Below are 24096 nucleotides of genomic sequence, written 5' to 3'. Positions count from 1 at the left end.
TTGTGGTCAAAACTACGACCATTTTGGTCAAAACTGCCCCGGTTTTGGTCAAAACAGCTTGTTTATTGAGTGGTTTTGTAGTTACAGCAGTAGTATTTGCTGTTGCAGACATACATCTACTGGTGGCGAGTTGGTCAAAGCTGATTTACTGTGTGTTTGACCAGTGTTGACTTTTAGGGTTGACCGGTCAACTGGTTGACTGAAATTCCTGCATTCAGTTTGAATTTTGCCTGTGGGGATTTGTCTTTTCAGGTACATTCAAATATTGCTGGCAGATTTCAGTTGGTCATACAGTTGGTTTATGCCTGGAAAGCCTTGAGGCTTGTGGAGTCAATAATTGCTATTTGCAGTTGAGAGCTTGAGGCTCCTAATCTCTCCTAATCTTTGCTTTTGTCATTCTTGTGCATTTGTCTGCATAATGGCTGGTGGCAAAGATGATTTCTTTGGGGCCTTTGGTGCTGATGATAAGCTTGATGGGGTTAACTACCCTATGTGGTCATTCATGATGAAGCATGTCTTGGTTTCCAAGAACTTGTGGAATCTAGTATCTGGCAATGAGCCTAGGCCCGTCAAGCAGGCTACACCTTCTTCCAGTGATGTTACATCCACTGGTTCTTCCCGTGATGCCTTCATTCCTCCTACTCAGGAGATGATACAGTGGGATGGCCGTGATGCTAAAGCACAAGCATTTATTGCTCTGTCTATCAGAAAAAGTATTGTTCCTCATATCAGATCATGCACTACTGCTAAGGACTCTTGGGATAAGCTTGCTTCCTTGTATCAGGTACGCAATGAGGCCCGTGTTGCTTATCTTCGCAAGCAACTGAAGGATACTCGTCTGAATGAGGGTGATAATATGGATGCATATCTTACAACTATTCAAGATTTAAAGGAGCAATTGACTAATATTGATGAGGACATCCCTGACTCACAGCTTGTATCAGGCACATTGGATGGGTTGCCTGACTCTTACCAAGATTTCGCCACTACCTTGAGGTTGGTTGCCATGGGCAATGCCAACTATTATTCCTTTGATCAATTGGTTGCACTTTTACTGCAGGAGGAGCAGAGCCGTGTGAATCGGAATGCCAGTATCCACTCGGATCAGGCATTTGCAGCCAATGATCGGAATAAGGGGAGATTTCAGAAATCTGTCCCCAAAAATACAGCAACTAATCAGCCTTCTACTTCATCCTCTCAGGGTGATCAAAAGAAAAAAAAGAGGTGCAATTATTGCAGGAAGCCGGGCCATGAAATTGCTGAATGTGGGAAGAGGATTGCTTCTGAAAAGAAGAAGAAAGAAGCTGGACTTTCAGTCACATCTACCTCTGGCACTGATGCAAATACACATGGGCATGCTAATGAGCAAGCTAATTATGCCAGGGATCAGAATTGGGGCTTCATTGTTCAATGCCATTACAATCCTCCAGTGCATGATACAAGTTCACATGCTTGTATGACAGTTTCAGCCTCTACATGGTTCTTTGACAATGGTGCTTCTAAGCACATTACCTCCTGTAAAACTTTGTTTATTTCTCTTACTGATGCCCCAAAGGGGGGTTCCGTGACATGTGCCAACAATGCATCTTATATGGTTAAGGGTATTGGGCAGGTGGCTGTTATATCAGTTACAGGCAGTGTTGTCACTTTGGAGAATGTTTTGTATGTTCCAGGCATACGAAAAAATCTGATTTCTATTTCAGCCATAGCTACATGTGGATTTCAGATTGTCTTTGATGGGCATAGGTGTGCAGTCTATGACTTGAGTCATGCCGATGCTATTGTATTGACTCGTACTCTTCAGGGGGGCTTGTACAGCTTGGATGCATATGACAGTTCAGCTCATGATGCTCATGCAGTTGATGCAGATGTTTTGCCTGATACTTACTTGTGGCATGAGAGGTTTGGACATCTTAACTTTAATGCTATGATAAGGTTGCCTAAAGTGGTTGAAGATATGCCACAGATGCAGATTCCTCATAAGCATGTCTATGAATCTTGCTTGCTTGGCAAGATGCACCGCTTTGTCATACCTAAGGATGGTAGAGTTGGGGCATCACGCAAGCTATTCTTGATTCACAGTTATGTGTGTGGTCCTATGCGGGCTGCTTCAACTGGAGGTTTCTATTATTTTGTGACATTCATTGATGACTTTACCAGGTATACTTGGATCTTTGCATTGAAGTCCAAGTCAGAGGTGTTTACCTGCTTCAAGCATTTCATTGCCTTGGCTGAAAATGATTCAGGCTTGAAGATTGCACACTTGAGATCAGACAGAGGTGGTGAATATATATCAAAGGAATATAATGCTTACACATCCCATGGTATTCATCATGAGTGTACAGTGCCTTACACTCCTCAGCAAAATGGAGTTGCTGAGAGAAAGAATAGGACAATTATGGAAATGGCCACGTGTATGCTTAAGGGCAAGAATTTGCCCAATATGTTTTGGCTGGATGCAGTGATGTGTGCCAATTATGTGCTCAACAAGAGCCCCACCAAAGCATTGAAAACAATCACACCCTATGAGGCTTGGAAAGGACACAAGCCAACCATTTCTCACATGCGTACTTTTGGGTGTTTGGCCCATGCACATGTGCCTTCACAGAGGCGGACAAAGCTGGGATAAGGCTATAAAATGTATATTTTTGGGATACAGTGCAGAGAGTAAAGGTTACAAATTATGAGCCTTCCACCAAGAGGGTAATTGTCAGTAGAGATGTCATCTTTGATGAGACATCTTCCATGCCCTTGCGGGACTGCAAAGTGCAGTCTACACTTGGTGTCTCAGATATTTTTGATACTCTTGTGCCATTGCTTGGATCTGATGCCTCAGATGATGCACCACAGGGTTATGCTCCTCCACCTAATGCTCATTTACAGCCTACTACACAGTCTGGACAGCCACCTGTTTTGACACAGATGCCACGTGCTACTAGGGACACTGTGGAAGAGGCAGTAGAGCAAGAATTGGCTGATATTAGACAGCCTAAAAGAGCTCCTCGTTGGCTCTTTGAAACTTTGAAGGACAACAAGTTAGATGCTCCTTTGCAGGCCCGTACGAGAGCTGCAGCCAAAAGAGATTTGGCAAACTCAGTTGCTCATGCATTGATTGCTATAGCATTTGATGAGGAGCCTATTTGTCACAAAGATGCCTTCTCAAATGAATTGTGGATGAAAGCCATGCAGGATGAATTGGACTCCATTCATGCAAACAAAACATGGGAGTTATGTTACTTGCCTGCAGGCAAACATGCAGTAGAGACTAAGTGGGTATACAAGGTAAAAAGAAAAGCTGATGGTTCAGTTGACAGGTACAAAGCCCGTCTTGTGGCCAAAGGCTATGCTCAGAAGGAGGGCATTGATTATGAAAAGACCTTTGCCCCCACTTCACGCATCACCACCATTAGATGTGTTATTGCCCTGGCTGCCCATAATAATTGGGAGGTACATCAGTTGGATATAAAGACAGCATTTCTCAATGGTCTTTTGGCAGAGGAAGTCTATGTTGCTCAACCTCCAGGCTTTGAGGTTGAAGGGTCTGAACGCAAGGTATGCTGGCTTAAGAAAGCCTTATATGGATTGAAACACGCACCCAGGGCTTGGTATGACAAGATACACACTCATTTGCTCAACCTTGGCTTTCAGAATAGTCCTACAGAAGTGACTTTATATATCCGCAAGAGGGGGGCAGATTTGCTGATTTTGATCCTCTATGTGGATGATATGATTCTCACTGGGCCACATCCCGAGAAAATTGCAGATTTCAAGCAGGAATTACAGCAGTCTTTTTCCATGACTGATCTTGGCCAGTTGCACTACTATTTGGGCATTCAATTTGCTCGATCTAAGGGGGGAATTGTGATGTCACAATCGAAGTACATTGGGCAGCTTCTACATAGATTTCAGATGGAGGATTGTAAACCTGTCTCCACCCCATTAGAGACTGGTTTTCATTTCTCTGTCTGAAATCTATGTCTCTGTCTGAAATTTAAAGTGACCCTTCTTACCACAATGGTGGCATTCAACATCTTTGCCATGTGATTTATTGCGTCCCTTGCTATCAAATTTGCCATTCTGCTATGATCTACCCCTAGTATGCAAAGCACTAGATGCATTGTTTTGCCGATTCATTTTTTCCATGAGTAGAGCACTCTCTACATCAGCATACAAAAGAATCGCATTGGAATTGCTCATAGCGGTCCTAAATGTATCCCAACTCTCTGGAAGAGTGCAAAGCAAGAAATTAGCCTTAAATTCTTCATCAATAAAGAACTTTAGGCAACCACCTAGCTGAAAATGGAGTTAAACTCACTCAAGTGAGTAGACATTGTTGTACCCTCTTTCATATGCAAATCCATAAGCTTTTTCAGCCAATACACTTTGCTTGCAGCACTCTTCTGTGCATACAATTCTTCCCGTCGAGTCCATATAGCATATGCAGAATCCAAACCTTCAATGTTAAACAGCAAGGCATCAGAAATCGATAGCTCGATGGTTGAGCGTGCAAGCTCATTTAACTCATCCCAATCTTCCTGTTCCATGTCCGCAGGCTTTGCCCCTTTGGCTTTAATCGGCTTTGCCTGCTTCTTTTGCAACAGGATATTGTAGCACTGTTTTTGCCAAACTGCAAAGTTATGTGCTCCTTCAAGCTTCTTTATGTGCATGAGATTATTGCTGTCACTACTGCCAGCCATGATTTTCAGCCCAAATGTGACAAAAAAATCAGCAAATGCAGGCCCAAACTGTCACCCAAGTGACCAAGGTACAAACAAGTACCAACCAGCAATAAATGACCACGTAGAAGCACAGATTTCAGATCTGTAATTAAATTTTCAGAAGCACCAAACCATGTGCTATAGCATTCTACAACTGATCACAATTGTTCCAAGGGCATATGCATCACATTACACATGTACCCACGAGCATAAAATTTGGCACGCACGGTCAAAAGCCCCAAAATTTTTGTGCTCAAAGTATCAACCACACATCTGCATTTTCTTTGTCATGCATAGAACGTGCCAATTTTGCCAAAATAGAGCAATTTTAGTAAAACCCCCAAATTTTCCAAGTGTTGGATGTCCAAATTACATGGAATTGAACCTGCATGTACATAAAATGACCAAATGATGCACAAATTTTGCCCAAACTGCAAAAGCCCCAAATTGCACGGGGTCCAATGTACATCAATGTCAAGAAATTGGGTGAATTTCAGCCCAATTTGTGCATATACATGAAAGCCCCAAATGTCAAAGGCAAAATGTCACAAATTCCTGCAATTTTTTAGACAAATATCACTATTGCATCTTGCTCGCACCAAATCTAGGCAAATCCCCAAATTTTCCTAGCCTTGCGTGCACTAAGTGAAATTGAAAGAATTTCACTAAAATGTGAAAAAGCCCCAAAATTCCCGGGCAAATGTGCACCGACTTTGCAATTGCCGAGTCAGATTGTCCAGTTCTGCGTTAAGATCCCCAAATTCGGAAAAAGCCCCAAATTTTTGGGCTTGGATTGCACGAAAATTTGAAGGTGTGCCTCCACATGTGAACTCTCGGTAGGGGAACTTCAAGAAAAAGAATTTTGAAGGAAAAAAAAAGGTTGAACGATGGTCAATAGACCTGCCGTGCAGGTTGCCGCTTGGTACCTGCTATTCCATCACGTGTGGAGGCCCGTCGCGTGTGCAGCTCGTTAGCTGTTGAGCTCGACACCCTGTCTCCGTCGCTCGCCTGGTGACTGGTCAAGTCGCACACTCTCCTCATTGGAGCCTTCTGCACCTCACGACCTATCACATGTGACAAAATGCCACCTGATTCAAGCCACAACTCCCGTCAGTGTCGCCTGTCCAACTGGCAACACGTCAGCTGCCTAGTCGAACAACATATCAGCTGCCTGACGACTGACTGCTACACGACTGCTTGTCAGGTCAGAAAACGACCTCGCGGCCTACTCGCCTGTCCTGCTCAAACTCCGAGAGGTATGAACACCTCAACTGCAGCTCTAATACCAATTTGTAGCAACGGGCTGGCACGAAGATCGAGACAATCGTTGTTCCTTATGCGCGGAGAGACAGAAAGAGTGAGAGAGAGTAGAGTAGAGTGTGTGCACGATTTTTGGGTACAATGATGAGTGTACCACTTTAGGTTTTTAGATAGATATATATGTGTAAGTACAAGTGCTAAGGGTGTGTTCACACCTAAGCACATTTAAAGGCACGAGGGCCTTTATTTCCAACAGAATGCTGCATTTACACTTTATGGCTGCTACCCTAACATTCTCTTATCTTTGTCTGTTGCGTTGCACCTAACAACTGTTGTGCAAATTTTCTCTCCTCAAGTACCTACGTTTTTAGTCTTTCCCTCTCCTGCATTGCCATCTGCATCAGATCCAACCTTCCTTGGCTGTGTTTGCTGGTGTTCAATACTCGGAGACTACCGTTGGTGCAATTCAAGATCTATTCGGAGTACAATACACTTTATAGCTCATAACCCCCAGAGATACAAAAGTTCGAGGTTCAGTATTCATTGCATAGTGTGTTTACTGCATGAGCACCGTATATTCATTGTTCATTCACTTGGCCATTCCCACATTCATTCCTGTCATTCCTACCTCTAACTGTCAAAGCATGTGAAACACGAGAGGCATCCAAGTTTTTGCGATTAACCTCTTCCTGCAGAAGAGCACTTTCAACATCATTCAATTTCAAAGTAGCACTAGAGGCACATAGGGCAGTGCGAAATACATCCCATGACTCATTCAGAGTCCCAAGCAAGAAAAGAGGAGTTACTTCCTCTCCAAAGGTGATATCCTGCGAAGTCAGGTTCTTTAGTATTGGTTTACTCATGAACCCGACCGACAAATCTACAAGAAAATAAAAATCAACCCGAGTATTAAGAAGCCAAATCAAGGACCCAATCAACTACCTATGGCAGGAAGCATCTGCCATTGGTGAATTTGCATGGACCATAGCCTTCCAATTCGGATCCATAAGAGTAGAAATGGCCTTACATCAGCCCTGGACCCGAGGAAATCATGGAATGTCAAAGGCAAAAGTTGCTATAAGTTATATCGCACACATACTTGGTGGTATTAGGTGCTAGTTGTTGGCCTAGGTCATTCATTTGGCCATAAATGTCAGTTGGTGACACTAGAGAAGTGGCGTTTGATGGTACCTAATGCCAATTTGATGGTCAAAGATGGCGCAGAGACACTCGTAAATGGAAGTTGCCTAGCCAATTTAATTATTGGCTAGTCTGACTATTTTTCAAGGCACCAAAATATTTATTAGATTAATTTTCAATATTTTAAGATTGAAAATTAATATTTAACTATAGATATGCTGAAAAAACTATTTGGGAAGGCTGCCACTTGTCAAAAATGCCTATATAAGACTGAAAAACGTCTTTAGATGCTGGAGAGAGACATTTTAGTGCATCTAACTTCTTGCAAGAGAGATAAAGATGTTGTTGGTCTAATTTACAGCCATTGGAGGATCTTCTGAGGCAACCAAGGGCAAGAGAAGACCAATCAACAACAGGTGACAGCATCTACAGGTTGTTGAGATAGGGTAGCAACAGTAAATGACTAATTTTCTTCAGTTCTTTGCATCTGCAATTTGTTGAGACAAGGCAACAGTAGTAAATGACTGATTTTCTTCATTTATTCGCAAAGAAAGTCTGAATTTTCTCTCTCCTCAGCATTCCCTCTAAATCTCCCAACCTGTCTACAACCTTGCTCCAAAGATTACAACATTGAGATCACTAGAGGCTGAGAAATTTTTAATTTCTGGACTGTAAACCGCAATCTGCAGAGTAGAAATTAGGGTTTAGTAGCAGCCTCAAGAAGCATGCCAGAAATTGGAAGCTCCAAGACTCGGATTCAATAGGGCTGAAGTTGACTTTAGTCGAATTCAAGTGGAAGGTCCAGAAAATCAATGAATTTGGGGCATTTTCCTCTCCATCAAAGTCGGTGAAGGCCAATTGACTACCGAATCAAGGGGCAAATTAGATTGAAGACTTGTTGGTCGTTTTGGACAGCAAGGGGAGTTGGAATACTGAAAGGGATTGGGAGAATCCCATTGTACATCAACTTCTTCTTCATTTAAGTTAAAGAAATACAAAAAGGGGCACCAATTTTGGGGGCCGCAACAGGGTATCCATTGTCCATGATTGTAAGTTATTTTGCATTTCTCAATTTTGTAATAAATGTTACTATCGTAACTAAGTCGTAATCAAGGAATTACCACCCATCCACAAAAGGGAGGCTAGTTTTATAACGTCGTGGACCATCCTTAGACTACCACTCCTCAAGAACTTTCTCAATCCTTGAATCACAAAGTGTATTACAAGTCCAATAAGGAGGAGGCCGATACTCCCCCCACCGCCCTCATTCTGCCAAAGTCTCTCGAAGATCCACCGGGGCCAACTCAATGGGTGAATCTGGTGGTGAAGCAATCTCCTCCTACACTGATGGTGGAGCCTCAATAGGCAAAGACTCTGAAGGCACTGGACCAAGTTCCCAACGATGACTTGGATCTCCAAGAATGGGATGCTCAACAACCTCCTCTGCATAGCTGGAAACTCCACAAATCAAACATCTCAACTCGTACACACCTCCTGAGAAGCGGGATCATAAAGCCTAAATTCTTGGGACTCCAAGCTATATCCCACAAATACCTATCTCTTGGAAGTCCACTCAAACTCGTCTCTCTTCTTCTTTGGGATGTGAACATAGGCCTCACACCTAAACACCCTGAAATGAGAGATTCAACTTTTGTCCAAGGCCTCAAAAGTGGTCATACCAACCATAGCCGAGGTAGGGGATCGATCAACAATGTGGATAGCGATGGCCACTACTTCGGCCCAAAGACGCAGAGATGTGTGCTCCTACTCCATCAAAGTCCGCACCATCTCGATCACATTGCGATTCTTCCGCTCCAATATGCCATTCTCCTAAGGTTTGTTTGTGTTGGCAAACTCCTAGTGAATGCCACGATCTGCATAAAAACGAGTTAGCTCTTGGGAGACAAACTCCCTTCCCTTGTCGGAACACAGGGTCTTGAGTTTCCTACCAGACCTGTTCTCTTTAAAGATCAACCAATCCTTAAAATATGAGAATGGTTTTGCCTTCAATGCCAAGAAATACGCCCATGTCATTCTACTAAAATCATCAATAATTAGCATAAAATACAAACTCACCTTAAGAGATTCCATCCTCATGGGTCCACATAAGTCTATTGAAACAAGCTCCAAGGGCTCTTAGCCCGTCATCAAGCCTTGCTAGAAATAGCATCTCTATGTTGCTTGCCGCAAATGCAAGATACATATGGTGGGTGGCTCACCCCAATCTCTAGCAACTCATGTACAAGTTGACCATGAGTTGCCTTCAAAGGTATTCATAGTTGAGGTGGCCAAACCGAGCATGCCAAAACTCGAATCAGAGTCTGTGAAGAAAGAAGAAGAGAAGAAAAAGCAGAAGACCACATCTTGTAGACTCCATTCTCCTCATGTCTTGCACAGAACTTATCAAGATGCACCATCAAGAACTCAAAAGGAGTCCTTATCAAAGTGGATTGTTGAACCTACAACACAAATCTTGCTCATTGAAAGGAGATGATGTTAGAGATTGGCGTTCCCTGGACACAGATTCAGATCTGAGCAGTTCCTCTGTTGTTTCTCAGGCAGTCCACGTGGCAGTCAGTCCATACAGCAGGCGGCAAGGAGCGCAAGTGTGCAGGTGCCACGTGGCACACTCGGCTAGTGCAGGTCGGACAGCTATTGTCCAGTTGGCTGTATTAAATGCAGTTGACTTGCTTTATTTTTGGCATTTTTACTGGTCTATTTATTGGCCCTGATTTCAGCAGTCTCCAACAGTTGTTTTCACATATTTCAAGCTGCAGACCATGGAGACTGCCCTCGGAGCTGATAGAAACTGAGATCTTCGAGGTGGAGACATACGCAGATATTCTCTCTACACCCGTGTATATTTCTGCATCCTTATATAGCATTCTTCACTGCAGATTTTCTGTGTTCCACTCCCTCTTTCTCTCTCTCTCTTCACTCTTTGTCTTGGTCTTTCGCTTCCACATTGCTACACTCTAACATGGTATCAAAGCATTGAAGAACTGACCTAGGATGTACCTACCTGAAGAGGAGATTTCAGCGCGACACAAGGCTGCGTTTTCAGCATTCAAGTACAAGGAGGAGGGCTGCGCATCAGAACAAGAATGAGGCAAGCGTAGGCATGCGAGAAAGGAGAAGATTTGCTGAAGATACTATTGTTTTTTCTTTCTTAGAGAAGGAAGAAGGCTGCGTTTTGGGCCTTGAAGTGCTCCGTGGGTGAAGAAGGAGCGGACCGAGCAAAAAGAGCCCTAGCAGGATGTGTTCTCACAATCAGAGGGGATTGCTTTTTGTGTTTTGTGCAGGCATTGTAGGTGACGATGTCTTCTGAGGCCAAGACAGAGTTTCAAGCAATCATGGACCGGAAGGTGCCCGTCTTACCGGCTCTTCCATCATATCAAAAGCTTGATGGCAAGAATTTCTGCATGTGGCAGGTCATGATACTTGCCATTGTGGAGTCCTATGATTTGGCGAAGCTTGTTACGAAGGCTATTCATCATTCTTCTTCGTGAGATGAGTCCCGACTCTCTTCTAGTGATAAGGAGGAGTTGGCCAAGGCTTAGGCACATTGGGACAAACTCAATGCTCGCACTCGCTCGTTTTTATCTCTCCTGTACTACAACTGTTATCTGTCATATTGAGCATTTGACAGTGGCCCGAGAGATATGGTTGGAGCTTGATCACATGTACAATTGGATGACTGTCATGAAGTGAGTTTCTTTGGAAGTGCAAATGTGGACCATTAAGTATCAACAAGTCATCTTCTATGTGGGAGCATATCAACAAGCCGAGACAGCTTCAGATGCAGGTTCAAAACGCAAGGAAGGTGATCACTTTTGAAGAAATGGTGATAACTCTTCTTTCACAGTTACCCCCCCGTTTCAATGGTTTTAATTATGCCTTGATTACTTCAGGGCGTTCTAAGAATCTTCGGTGTGGGAACAGTTGGTTCCTATGGTCTTCGACCAAGAGGAGCAATTAAAAGGGACCAATGCTTCTAAATCTGAGGCCTTGGTTGATCAGTCCTCTCAAAAGAAGGGGAAGGACCAAAAGAAGAAGGGCAAATCCAAGAAAGACAAAGAAAAGAGTCTACTTGTCACATTTGTGGCAAAACAGGTCACTGGAAAAAGGATTGCCCCGACAAGGAGGAGAAGAAGAAGGAGAAGAAGGAGAAATCTTCAAACAATTCTGAAGCGGTGGCTGCTCCCTCATCAATTGCTTTCCTCCACTTGAAGGTGGTTGAGGTTTCGACCTTGACAGCTTCTGATGCTGCATTGCCGACCTCACACTTGAGAGTGGATTGTTAACAGTGGTATCACATGGCACATGACTCCCTCAGCAGGTGTTGCTCATTTGCGGCCTTCGCATAGCCATATTCTCATTGGTGACAATTTGTCAATTCCAATATAGGGATGGGGTGACATGCATCTTATTCCAAATGGACGAGGTGGTGCCCATATATTCAAGGTGCTTTATATGCCGGCTCTAGGGTACCATCTACTTTTAGTGCACAAGATTTGTGCCCTCAGCCTCTTGGTCGAATTTGATGTGGATTCTTTTCGGATTCTTGATCGCGGATTGAGATAGATTCTTTCTTCAAGTTATGAGGAGAATAGAGTCTACGAGTTGCCATGTTCTTTTGCCTTGACTTCTCTTCTTCTTACCACACAAACTCAATCTGAGCTTTGGCATGCTTAGTTTGGCCACTTGAAGTATGATTACCTTCACAAGGCGTCCAAGGGACAGCTTGTTCGAGGTTTGCCGGATATTGTGGTAAGCCAGCATCCTTGTGTATCCTGCATCCATGGGAAGCAAACTCGTGATGTTGTTCCCAGCAAGGCTTCGAGGCGGTCTTCAGCACCTTGGAGCTTGTTTCTACTAATCTTTGTGGACCTAAGGACAAAATCCCTTCAAGTGAGCTTGTATTTTACGCTAATTGTGGATGATTATAGTAGGATGACATGGGCTTATTTCTTGAAGCTGAAATCAGAGGCTTTCTCCAACTTTAAGGATTGGTTGCTCTTTGAGGAGAACCGATCGGGCCAGAAGCTGAAGACCTTACGATCAGATAAGGGCGGAGAATTTGTTTCTACAAAGCTTGGTCATTTTTGTGCAGATCATGGTATTCACCAAGAGTTTGCCAATACAAACACCCCTCGGGAGAATGGCATCTTGGAGCGGAAGAATCGCAGTGTGATCGAGATGGCCCATACCATGATGGAGCATCGTCAGACACCTCATTGTCTATGGGCAAAGGGTGTGACTACCGCAGTTCACATCCTTAATCGTTCTCCTACTTCCGTTGTTGCTGGTATGACTCCATATGAGGCATACTTTGAGTCTAAGCTAGATGTTTCTTGCTTCGGCATTTTTGGGTGGGATGCCTATGTTCACATTCCGAAGACACCACATGACAAATTTAAAGTGGCTTCCAAACGACAAGTGTTTGTGGGTTATAGCTTGCAATCTCAAGGCTACCAATTGTATGATTAAGCAAGATGTCTACACGAGCCGTGATGTTCGGTTCGTGGAAGTTCCAACCTCAGAGGGGGGTGAGGAACACCTTGTTCTTCGAGATCTTGGTGATAGCTGGGCACAGCTATCGACTGTTCCTCTAGAGCTTGTGCCTCTTGAGAATTCTCCCCTGCTGTCGCTAGGCCTTCCCAAAACTTCAACAGATGGAGAGCGATGAGGTGAGATCCATCCTCCTCATTGGGCTCGTGACACTCTTCATGATGCAAGGATTGAGGGGGTCCCCGAGGAGTGGCAGCTGCAGGATGGCCCGCGACGTTCTCGACGGAACCAAGCATACCACACCGCACTTGTTTATACTAATTATTGTTTGATGACTCGTGTCATGCAAGATCAGGAGCCCACTTCCGTGAAAAGGCTTTACAAAATGATCATTGACGGAAAGCGATCGAGCAAGAGCTGGAGTCGATTAAGAGGAATGCCACTTGGTATCTCGTACCGAAGCCTCCTCATAAAAAGATCATTGGAGTCAAGTGGGTCTTCAAGACCAAGTACTACAATGATGGCACATTGGACAAGTACACCCTAGACCCAATACATAGAGCATCTCTAATGTGTGGGCACCACCTTGCCCCGTCTAAAATCAGCTGTCACCTTTGTCTTTGATAGGTCCGAAGAACTATCACCTACAAGGATTTGCCCATGCGTCGGATGCATATGGGCAATCCCATGGAAAGAAGTGTGGTGGGAAGCACCACTCTTCACAATCCACTCACAAGATTGTGGGGTCATCATTGCTTCATCAAGGGCCATCAAAGGAGGAACACTGTCTATCAGCTCGAAGAAAGGGGGCGATGAAGGAGCATCCACCGCTCATGAGTCCTTTGTATTCTTCTTATTCTTTGTATCCTTCTTGTCCTCGTCACGGCAATCTTTCTTTCAATGACATGGCTTGCCACAAATATGGCAAATAGACTCCTTGGCTTTATCTTGTTTTGACTTCTTGTCCTTCCTCTTCTTCTTCTTGTTCATTTCTTTTTGTTGGGAAGAGTATCCTGTCAAAGCCTTCGACTTAGGAGCATTCTAACCTTTGAGTTCTTTCTCTTGATCCAAGACCATATGTTACGGAGACGTGAAATTTTGCGATGCTTTAATCTTGCTAATAATATTCGATTAAATTATTAATCAAATGTGCAAGGTTGTTTAGCACATGTAATGTACATGGCAGTTATTTATTTCGTGGTAACAAGCCAAGGACTCCAAGAATGCAATGGGTGCCAAAGGCAAAAGTTGCAATAATTTATATCTAACAGGTACTAGGTGGTACTCACTGTCAGATTTGGGCCTAGACCAATTAATTGGCCACTAATGTCAGTGGTGACATTAGAGACTAGGTATTAATTAATTAATTAATGCCGATCTAGGGGCCAATAATTGCTTAGGGATACTTGGAAGACAAATTGACCTAGCCAATTTAATTATTGGCTAGTGAAATTAATTTTCTGAGCACTAGAAAAATTATTAAATTAGTTTTAAAAAGTAATATTCTGAAAATTAATTTAATAAGCTAGACAATGCTGGAAAATGGAATTAGAAGCCGGCCACTTGGCAAAACTTGCCCGTGCAAGTCAAAAAAACGTTTTTACGAGCTGGAGTGTATTCCAACCATTGTGAGAGAGGAGGTTGTTAGAGAGCAAGGAGAGGCTGCTAATGTGATTTGTAGCCACCAGACATCAATCCTACAGGATCTGACAATAGTTTGGAGCTCTCCATGAGCAAGTGACAGCATTCTATAGGTGTAGATGATAGCATACAGGAGGGGGCACCAGTCTTTCTGGTGGTCCTAAGCTATAAATGACATGGCTATTTGAGTAAGATAGTAGCAGTTTTTCAACATTTCTCACAATGAAACTTTGAAATTTCTCTCTCTACATCATTCTCTCTCATCCTAATTTGTAGCAAAAATTAGGGTTTCCTTGGGATGTGTGCTTAAAATTGAAGGGTTGGGACTTCAATTTTAGCAGCTGAAATTGAGAAATTTCAGAGAGATTCAAAGGCCAACCAATCAATATCAGATTTGGGGCTAAATTTGTCTTTTAAGAAGCAAAGTAAAAGCCAATCCCCAAGCAAACCAAGGGGCAAATTGGTTTGGAGACTTACTGGTCAGTTTTTACTATAAGAGGCACTTGGATTAGCAGAGGAGATCAAAGGATCTCAATTGTACTCCTTCCATTTGTGATATAAGATAAAGAAATGCAGCAAGGGGTGTCAATTCTAAGGCCAACAAGGTGTCCAATGTCCAAGATTAAAGTGGTAAAGTGTGCATTTTCAGTTTATGTGAATTTTATATATGTTGTAATTAGTGCTAAATCAGGTTATTTACCACCTATCCAAGGAGGAAGGCTGGTTTCACCATAGAAACCAACTCCTCCCACTTAAGGGTCTATATCCGCCGTGAAGTAATCAAGGCAGAGTAGAATGCACTAAATCAGAACGGTAACTAAGAGAAAAGAGTCATCGACCTGTCCTCCAAGATAATTGCCTTCCCTACATTCTAAACCTGCATCTACACTTGCCGAAGCTTATTGACATGCTCCCAAATAGAAGAAGACTTGTTAGGACTCAAAGTTCTCATTTGAACCTCAAAGACACCCGCTTCATCATGGTCATCTAATTGTACATTTGATCTAGGAAGAGAGAGAGAAAAGAGAACAAATGCAGATATTCAATTTGTCCCAATGCGCCCGTATCTTTATCAATTCGGCTTTCTCATCTGCAAATAGAGGCATCACGGGATATAGGATAGTCTATAGCCTCAATCATCACAAGCTCCACCAAATCATAAGACTCCAATATAGAAAGCATCATTATGCACCAAATGCGTTAATTCTCCCCATCAAGCTTTTGATTTGAAGGAAGAGCTGGCAACATGGAGACCTTAGGATCCATAATAGCCTAAAACTCCACATCAATTTCGGTCAACATTGTACATGCAATGACTTGCACAAAAACAAGGGCAATCCCCCTTTGACTCCGCACACGGTGCTGATGCTTGCTAGGGCTTCCTCCACTTGTCCTCAAAGAGTTTCACATACTGGGGGTGATGAGAACTCAAAATCTGCTCCAAAAGGTTGAAAATGCAACCTTTCCTCCTTCACCAACAGCAAGAACCTGCAAAAAATAGCAACTTTGTAGCTTCTCCATATTATACATGTTCACCTCAGCCTCTGAAGGCTAAAAACACAATCTTTTGTTGTGAAGAATCCTTCCAATCACGTCTGCCCATAATCAATCATCTACATTGCTCTAATACCATGTCAGAGTGCAATGAATGCGGAAGTGTATGGACAAGGCTAAAAGGCAATGAACAAGAGAAGAGGGAGAGGCAAAAGAGACAAAAGAACGTAGAAATCTACAGTCAATGCATGCTGAAATCAAGAGGGAAGATGTACAAGGGGCTGTCAAAGTATCTCCTTGAGCCAATCTCTCTCACCAATACTTGAAATGACAAGTGATAGAGAGCAGGCTTCCTAGTGGTCATATATAGTACAAAAGAAAGCAATAAAATATATAGGGTAGCCAGTAAAATGCCCAATAACTTACAGGAAAATGCATAAGTCCACCCAAGAGAAACTAACTGCACCAACTATAGCATGAGAACGCTAGTCCAAGGGATAACATATATGAGCACACAACTAATCACTTCCAAAGCATAGTCCTCAAGTCCTGTAAAGCAAAACACACTTGATGCACATCATCCATTCTATTGAGCTCGAGGGACACATGGTGAGGGACTACCCCAATGGGCAGCACAATAAAAAGACTGAAAATAAGGGAGATCCCAAGGGAGAAAAGCCCAACAACTTAGCTCATTTGGTCCTTGATGTGGCATCATATCAGTCCAATGATGATGCAATAGAACTTTGCAAAGCATGGTATAAGGTTAGAGCTCAGCATGCATTGATCTTCTTTGATCCTAATGCACCGTCGAATTTTATCAATACAAACATGGCTGTCTATCTAGGCATAAAAGAGGATGAGATGGGTCCCATGGGATAGATTGGTATGATATATTAGCCATCAGATCCTGTCCGTACAGTCGGACTACCACGTGGCAGTCTGACCTGTTTCTGGACAATCGGCTGCATTTAATGCAACCGACCTGCCTATTTTTGGTGCCCAGTTTCTAGCTATTTATAGCCGATATTTCAGCGGTCTTCTTCCACTTCTGTTTGCAGATTACAGGCTGGAGGCTCGTGCAGATTTCATCTCTGTCTGCAGATTTCAGGTTGAAGATCGTGCAGACTGCAGCAGACTTCGAGGTGAACAGCAGGTTGCATCGTCGAGGTGGAGACACGCAATCCCGCGCACTGCGCCCGTGTACATCTCTGCATATCTTTGTATACAGCACACTTTATACAGCAGATCTTCATCTTCCACTGTCTCTTTCTCTCTCTTCTCTCTGCGTTCTCTCTCTCTCAGTCTTGGTCCCACGCTTCCGCATCGCTACACTCTGACATGGTATCAGAGCAGTGTAGAAGGGCTGACTAAGTGAAGAACCAACCTGAAGTAGAGTTTTCATCGTGACACAAGGCTGTGTTTCCAGCATTTGAGGGCGAGCAGGAGGGCTGCACCTCAGAACAAGGCTGAAGCGAGCGTGGGCGCGCGAGAAAGGAGTCTGGTTGGTGGATTTGCTGCTGTCTGCTGCTGTTTGAAGAGGAGGAAGGCTGAGTTTTCAGCTTTCAAGTGCAGGTTTTGCTTTTTCATCGCCTCCGGCGGGTGAAGAAGGTATGGGACGCAGAAGAAAGAGCACTAGCAGGCTGCGTTCTCACAGTTAGAGGGGGCTGCCTTTGCGTTTGTGAAGGCATTACAGGTGAAGATGTCTACAGAGATTGACTTGGAGTTCCAGACGATAATGGACCGGAAGGTGCCTGTCTTACCGGCTCTTCCCTCAGATCAAAAGCTTGATGGCGACAATTACCGCATCTGGCGCGTGATGATGTTGGCCATCCTTGAGTCCTACAATTTGGCGGAGCTTGTACAGGAGATCAACCGACCCTCGGTGAGAGATGAGTCCAAACTCTCTTTCGATGCTCGTGCGGAGTTGGCCAAGGCACAGTCTCACTGGGATAAACTGAATGCTCGCATTCATTCTTTTCTTTTTCTGTCTTGTACTACAGCCGTGATAGCCCACATCGAGCACTTGACAGTGGCTCGGGAGATATGGCTGGAGCTTGATCAGATGTATAACCGGATGACCCTTATGAAGCGGGTTTCTTTGGAGGTGCAGATGCGGACCTTGTCCTTGAACAAGTCTTCTTCGTTGCGGAAGCACATCAACAAGCTTAGACAGCTTCAGATGCAGGTTCAGAATGCAGGGAAGCCGATTTCCTCTGAAGACATGACGATCACACTTTTGTCCCAATTGCCGCCACGATTCGGTGCTTTCTACTCCGCCCTTATTGCTTCGGGGCGTGAGTCTACTCTTCGGTGGGAAGAGCTGATTCCTATGGCCTTGGACCAAGAGGAACAACTGAAGGGACAGCATGCTTCCAAGTCGGAAGCCTTGACAGGTCAAGCCTCTCAGAAAAAGGGGAAGGACCAAAAGAAGAAGAAAGAGGACAACAAGTCAAAGAAGAACAAGGACAATTGTGGAAAGACTCGCCATTGGAAGAAGGATTGCCCTGACAAAGACAAGAAGGACACCAACAAGAAGGACACGAAGGATTCTGAAGCGGTGGCTGCACCCTCATCAGCTGCGTTTCTTCATCTAGCTATCATTGAGGACTCTACACCGAATGCTTCTGATGCTGCGATGACAGCTCCCCAGGCTCGAGAGTGGATCGTTGATAGTGGTGTCTCCCGGCACATGACTCCTTCATCAATTGGTGTTACCCAATTGCGACCTTCGCGTGGGCAGATTCTCATTGGAGATAGCTCTTCGGTGTCTATTGCAGGCCGGGGTGAGATGCAGCTTATTCCAGATGGATGTGGTGGTACCCATACCTCAGAGGTCTTGCATGTGCCAGGTTTAGGGTATCATCTCCTTTCGGTTCATAAGATTTGTTCCCTTGGACTTTTGGTGGAGTTTGACAGTGATTCGGTGCGAGTCCTTGATCGTGGATCAAGGAAGGTTCTCTCATCAGGATATGAGGAGAACGGCATCTACAGATTAACGTCTTCTACCGCCCTCCCTACTCTTCTTCTTACCTCTCAGACACAGTCAGAGCTATGGCATGCTCGGTTTGGTCACCTCAACTATGATTATCTTCGGAGGGCGTCACGTGGACAGCTTGTTCGAGGGTTGCTAAACATAGTGGTGAGCCAACAGCCATGCGTCTCCTGCATTCGTGGGAAGCAACATAGGGATGCGATTCCCCACAAAGCTTCGCGGCGGTCTACTTCACCGATGGAGCTTGTATCTATGAATCTTTGTGGCCCTATGAGGAACGAGTCCTTGAGAGGAAGCTCGTACTTCATGTTGATCGTAGATGACTACAGCAGGATGACTTGGGCCTATTTCTTGGCGCTGAAGTCGGAGGCTTTCTCCCACTTCAAGGATTGGCTTCTCTTTGAGAAGAACCGATCGGGCCGGAGATTGAAGACCTTGCGATCCGACAAGGGTAGTGAATTTGTTTCTAATGAGTTTGCTCGTTTTTGTGCAGATAAAGGAATTCACCAGGAGTTTGCTAACACCAACACTCCTCAAGAAAATGGCATTCTTGAACGGAAGAACCGAAGTGTGATCGAGATGGCGCGCACCATGATGGAGCACCGACAGACACCTCAGTTTCTGTGGGCCAAGGCTGTAGCTACTCCAGTCCACATCCTTAACCGATCCCCCACTTCGGCCGTTGATGGGATGACACCTTTTGAGGCTTACTTTGGGACGAAGCCCGATATTTCTTATTTTAGGGTTTTTGGGTGTGATGCCTATGTTCACATTCCCAAGGCTCATCGTGATAAATTTGAAGCAGCTTCCCGAAGACAGGTGTTTGTTGGCTACAGCTCTCAGTCCCAAGGCTATCGTTTGTATGATCCCGTCAAGCGGAATGTGTACACTAGTCGAGATGTGCGGTTCGTGGATGTTTCGGCCATAGCAACGGGTGAGGAGCATCCCGTTCTTGGAGATCCAAGGGAGAGTTGGGCTCCCGAGACAGTTCCTTTGGAGCCCGCGCCTTTTGATTCCGATTCTGTTTCCGATACAGAGTCTATTGTTCCACCGGTTACCCCCGAGGAGTTACCACCGGTAGATATCCCAGAGTCTTCAGCTGCTGGAGAGAGACGAGGAGAGGTCCGGCCTCCTCCTTGTTGGGCCCGTGACACACTCCGTGATTCAGGGATCGAGAGGGTCCCTGAGGAGTGGGGACCGTAGGATAGTCCGCGGCGGTCACGGAGGCACCAGGCACATTCTACGGAGCTTGTTTGCTCTAACTATTGTTTGATGACCCGTGTTATGTAGGATCAAGAGCCCACCTCCGTGAAGGAGGCTTTACAGTCCACACCATGGAAGAAAGCTATGGAAGCCGAGTTGGAGGCTATTGAGAGGAATGGCACTTGGTATCTCGTGCCTCGCCCCCCGAATAAGAAGGTGATTGGCATCAAATGGGTCTTCAAGACCAAGTACCTTAGCGATAGTTCTTTGGACAAGCACAAGGCTCACCTTGTTGCTAAAGGTTTTGCACAACGCCCAAGGATTGATTGTCATGACACTTTTGCCCCCACTGCTCGTATGGCGACTATTCGAGCTGTTCTTGCCTTGGCTGGCCATAGGAGATGGCCTGTCTACCAGTTGGATGTGAAGTCGGCCTTCCTCAATGGTGATTTGAAGGAGGAGATCTATGTCGAGCAGCCTCCTGGCTTTGGATCTTCAAATGGGAAAGTCTACAGATTCGTTCCTTCAGTCACAGTTGGGATATCGACGTTCCAAGGCCGATCCGCAGTTTTATGTACACAATTCCGAGGTTGGTTGTGTGCTTTTTGTGTTGTATGTTGATGATTTGATTGTCACAGGTGATCATGCACAGAAGGTCAAAGAGACGAAGGCAGCTTTACATCAGACATTCGAGATGACGGATTTGGGTCTACTCCATTTCTTTTTGGGCCATGAGATTTATCAGTCTCAAAGGGGGATTTTCATCTCTCAGCAGAGATATGCACAGGAGCTCTTGGTTTCTTTTGCGATGGAGGATTGTCGGACCATTTCTACTTCTATGGATCCGAACTGGAAGGCCACTTCACATTCAGCTTCTCCCATGTCGGATGCTTCCCGCTATCGTCAGTTGATTGGATCATTGATTTGGCTCCTCAACACTCGTGTTGATCTTTGTTTTGTTGTTGGGCTCTTGGCGGGGTTCATGAGTGAACCTCAGACGGTGCATTGGCAGGCTGCCCAGAGGATACTTCGGTATTTGAGAGGGACATCTGATTTAGGGATTCATTATCCAGCAGGCACAGGTGGTTCAGATCTTGTACTTGCAGGTTGGAGCGACTCGGATTGGGCTGGTGATGTGGACCACAAGCAGTCTACAACAGGTTATTGTTTTACCTTGGGTGCAGGTGTTATCTCATGGAGTAGCAAGAAGCAACCCACGGTAGCCCTTTCGTCTACTGAGGCGGAATATCAGGCTGCGTCTTCCACCACATGTGAGGCTGTGTGGCTTCGGAGATTGTTAGAGGAGCTTGGCTGCCCCCAGACTCGTCCTACTTTGCTGCAATGCGACAATGAGAGTTGCATTGCCTTGGCACGAAATCCTGTTTTCCATGCCCAGACGAAGCACATAGAAATCCAGTACCACTTCATCAGAGAGAAGCTTCTGGATGAGACCATCATTGTGGAGTACTGCAAGATGGAGGACAATCTTGCAGATTTGTTTATGAAGGCGCTTCCCCAGGCTCTACTTCGGAGACATGCCAGATCCCTTAGGCTTCTGCCCCGTCCAGGCTCTGAGAGGGGGTGTTAGCCATCAGATCCTGTCCGTACAGTCGAACTACACAGTCGGACTGCCACCAACCTGTTTCTGGATAGTTGGTTGCATTTAATGCAACCGACCTGCCTATTTTTGGCGCCTAGTTTCTAGCTATTTATAGCCGATATTCCAGCAGTCTTCTTCCACTTCTGTTCGCAGATTACAGGCTAGAGGCTCGTGCAGATTTCATCTCTGTCTGCAGATTTCAAGTTGAAGATCGAGCAGACTGCAGCAGACTTCGAGGTGAACAGCAGGTTGCATCACCGAGGTGGAGACACGCAATCCCGCGCACTGCGCCCGTGTACATATCTGCATATCTTTGTATACAGCACACTTTATACAGCAGATCTTCATCTTCCACTGTCTCTTTCTCTCTCTTCTCTCTGCGTTCTCTCTCTCTCAGTCTTGGTCCCACGCTTCCGCATCGCTGCACTCTGACACAACAAGCATGTAAAGCCCGTCACTCCTATCATTGGAAAGCTTCACTTGCATATTCAAAGTTATATGGACAATGAAGAGTTCTTTATAGCACCATTGCCTTGGTGCCATCACATGTGGTTGATACCCATATCAAAGTTGTAACTCCTCAACTTAAGGGCAAGATCCATACTCTTGATGTAAAATTGAAAGGGGAATCTATCCTTGTTATGTTAGCTTCTACCATCTCTAAAGTAATGAAAAATCATATTGCAATGTACGTGGTTTTCCTGTGGATAAATATGATAGTGAAAATGTTGGGAATGTGTCTAAGTTGGATAAGGATCACATTTCATTTCTGAAAATATATGCTTGGTATAAAATGAGTTTTGGGGTTGTGTTTTAAAAGCACTAATGAAGGTCTAACTCGTAATTCACCTTGTTTAACTAATAATCGACCTAAGTCAACCTTTCTACGTGGTGTTCTTTAGGAGGAGATTTATATTGACCAGACACCAAGTTATAATGTTCCAAAATTAGAGGATCGAGTTTAATACTTGTTGAAGACCCCTATGGCCTGACCCAAGCAACCCGAGATCAGTATTAGCAAATTGACAACTTTCTTCTGCAACGAGTTCTAGAGGTCGAAGTACAACTTCTACTTTAGATGGATAAATGGGTTGGTGACTTATGCCATTCTTCATGTTGATGGTTCACTACAAGGAGTCATATGGACCATATTTCTTTAATGCCGATGTGCTATTAGGCCAAGAGTTTGATATGATAGGTATTGGTGGCTACACTTCTTTCTTGGGTTTGAAGTGTTTCAATTACCACAAGGTGTCACAACACAAATATATGTCTAAGTTGTTGATAGCCTTTGGCATGACTATTTGCAACAAAGGGTGCAGTGATGGATGTCACTCAATACAAGTGATAATAGATTGGTTGGGTCCTAATTTGGCTCATTCTTACCAAGCCAGATGCTTCTACATCAGTCACCATTTTGAGTTTTTCATGTAGACCCGTCTTCAATCCGATTGATAGGCCGCTTTCTGGGTTTTAAGGTACTTGCCAAGCACCCCGACTGAGTGGGATTTTGTATGGAGAGGGGCCTGGAGCAGCAAGAACAGCCTGCTATGACGCTTTCTTCTACCAGATGCTATGCCTGCCATACAATGGCCGCATACACTCGAGAATTACAATTTCCTTTTCATCTAAGGCTGGCCGATTACCATAGATCAAGTAGAAAAAAGGTACTCTAGTATCAGATATCCAAACAAGCACCTTTCCTATAAGAAAGACAGATATTGGATGTACTTGAAAAATGCTGTCAGATGCTATAGTTGTCATGTAATGATTGAATGCACTCAAGAATTACATTTTTCTTTTTCTCTAAGGCTGGCCGATTATCCTAGATGGAGTACAAAAAAGTACTCTGGTAGCGGAAATTCAAACAAGCACCTTTCCTTTAAGAAAAAGAGAGATTTGATGGAAGAGCGGAAGCACGTACCCGAAAAGACGAGCATGGAAGGAGGGGCTGACGAAATGGCATTACTATGCAAGCAACATCGACCGTCTTCAAAGAGAGCAGGAATGGAAGGCAGGCGGATGAAAGAGCTCATGGTTGAGATGGGGGCCAGCCGGCTCGAAGAAAGGAAGGTTCCTGTCGTTCCGAGGCCTCCTTGATGATGACGGGGAGAACGGAAGGTGGAAAAAGATTGCATCGCGATTTGCAACACCTCCCGACTCCCGAGAGCTCTCTTTCTGAGAGAGCGTGTGTGTGTGTGTGTGTCTCTCTCTCTCTCTCTCGATGTAAAGATCCTGTCGGCCCTCTCGTTTGTACAAACAGGCCCGCATATCCCCACGTGAGACTTTTAGTCCCGAACTTTTAGTTCCGCCTCTGTCTAAGAGTGAGGTCACGCGCAGACCTACTGAACCTTTACATGTCAAATAAGTAAAGTTTGCAACGTGTGACATGCCTTTTTCTTTTTTATCTACTAAATATGTAACCACCTTTACATTTGGATGCAAATGCAGACTAAGCGTGTGGCAGCACTCTAAGCCTCTGTTTGTTGGCCCTAGTCTGACCAACTTCTCTTCCTTTACGACTCTTTGTTCAT

General features: G+C 44.6%; 1 protein-coding gene across 3 annotated transcripts in view; it reads right to left on the bottom strand.

Moving 5' to 3' along the window:
- MEE18 (maternal effect embryo arrest 18) overlaps positions 1 to 23833 on the bottom strand; it is a 79427-nt gene extending 55594 nt beyond the window's left edge. For all 3 annotated transcript variants that reach the window (XM_087671429.1, XM_087671438.1, XM_087671444.1), the window contains exon 1: positions 23487 to 23833. In XM_087671429.1, coding sequence (XP_087527555.1) covers positions 23487 to 23700 — 214 coding nt within the window. In that variant the 5' untranslated portion in view covers positions 23701 to 23833. The remainder of the gene's footprint in view (positions 1 to 23486) is intronic.
- Between the last annotated feature and the right edge of the window lie 263 nt (positions 23834 to 24096).

Source organism: Lygodium microphyllum, chromosome 3, assembly GCF_053477565.2.
Source record: "Lygodium microphyllum isolate KBCC chromosome 3, Lygodium_microphyllum_v1.1.10, whole genome shotgun sequence".
NCBI classification, from domain to species: domain Eukaryota; kingdom Viridiplantae; phylum Streptophyta; class Polypodiopsida; order Schizaeales; family Lygodiaceae; genus Lygodium; species Lygodium microphyllum.
Note: the sequence above shows the minus strand (reverse complement) of the source record. Positions and strands in the feature narration are given on the sequence as shown.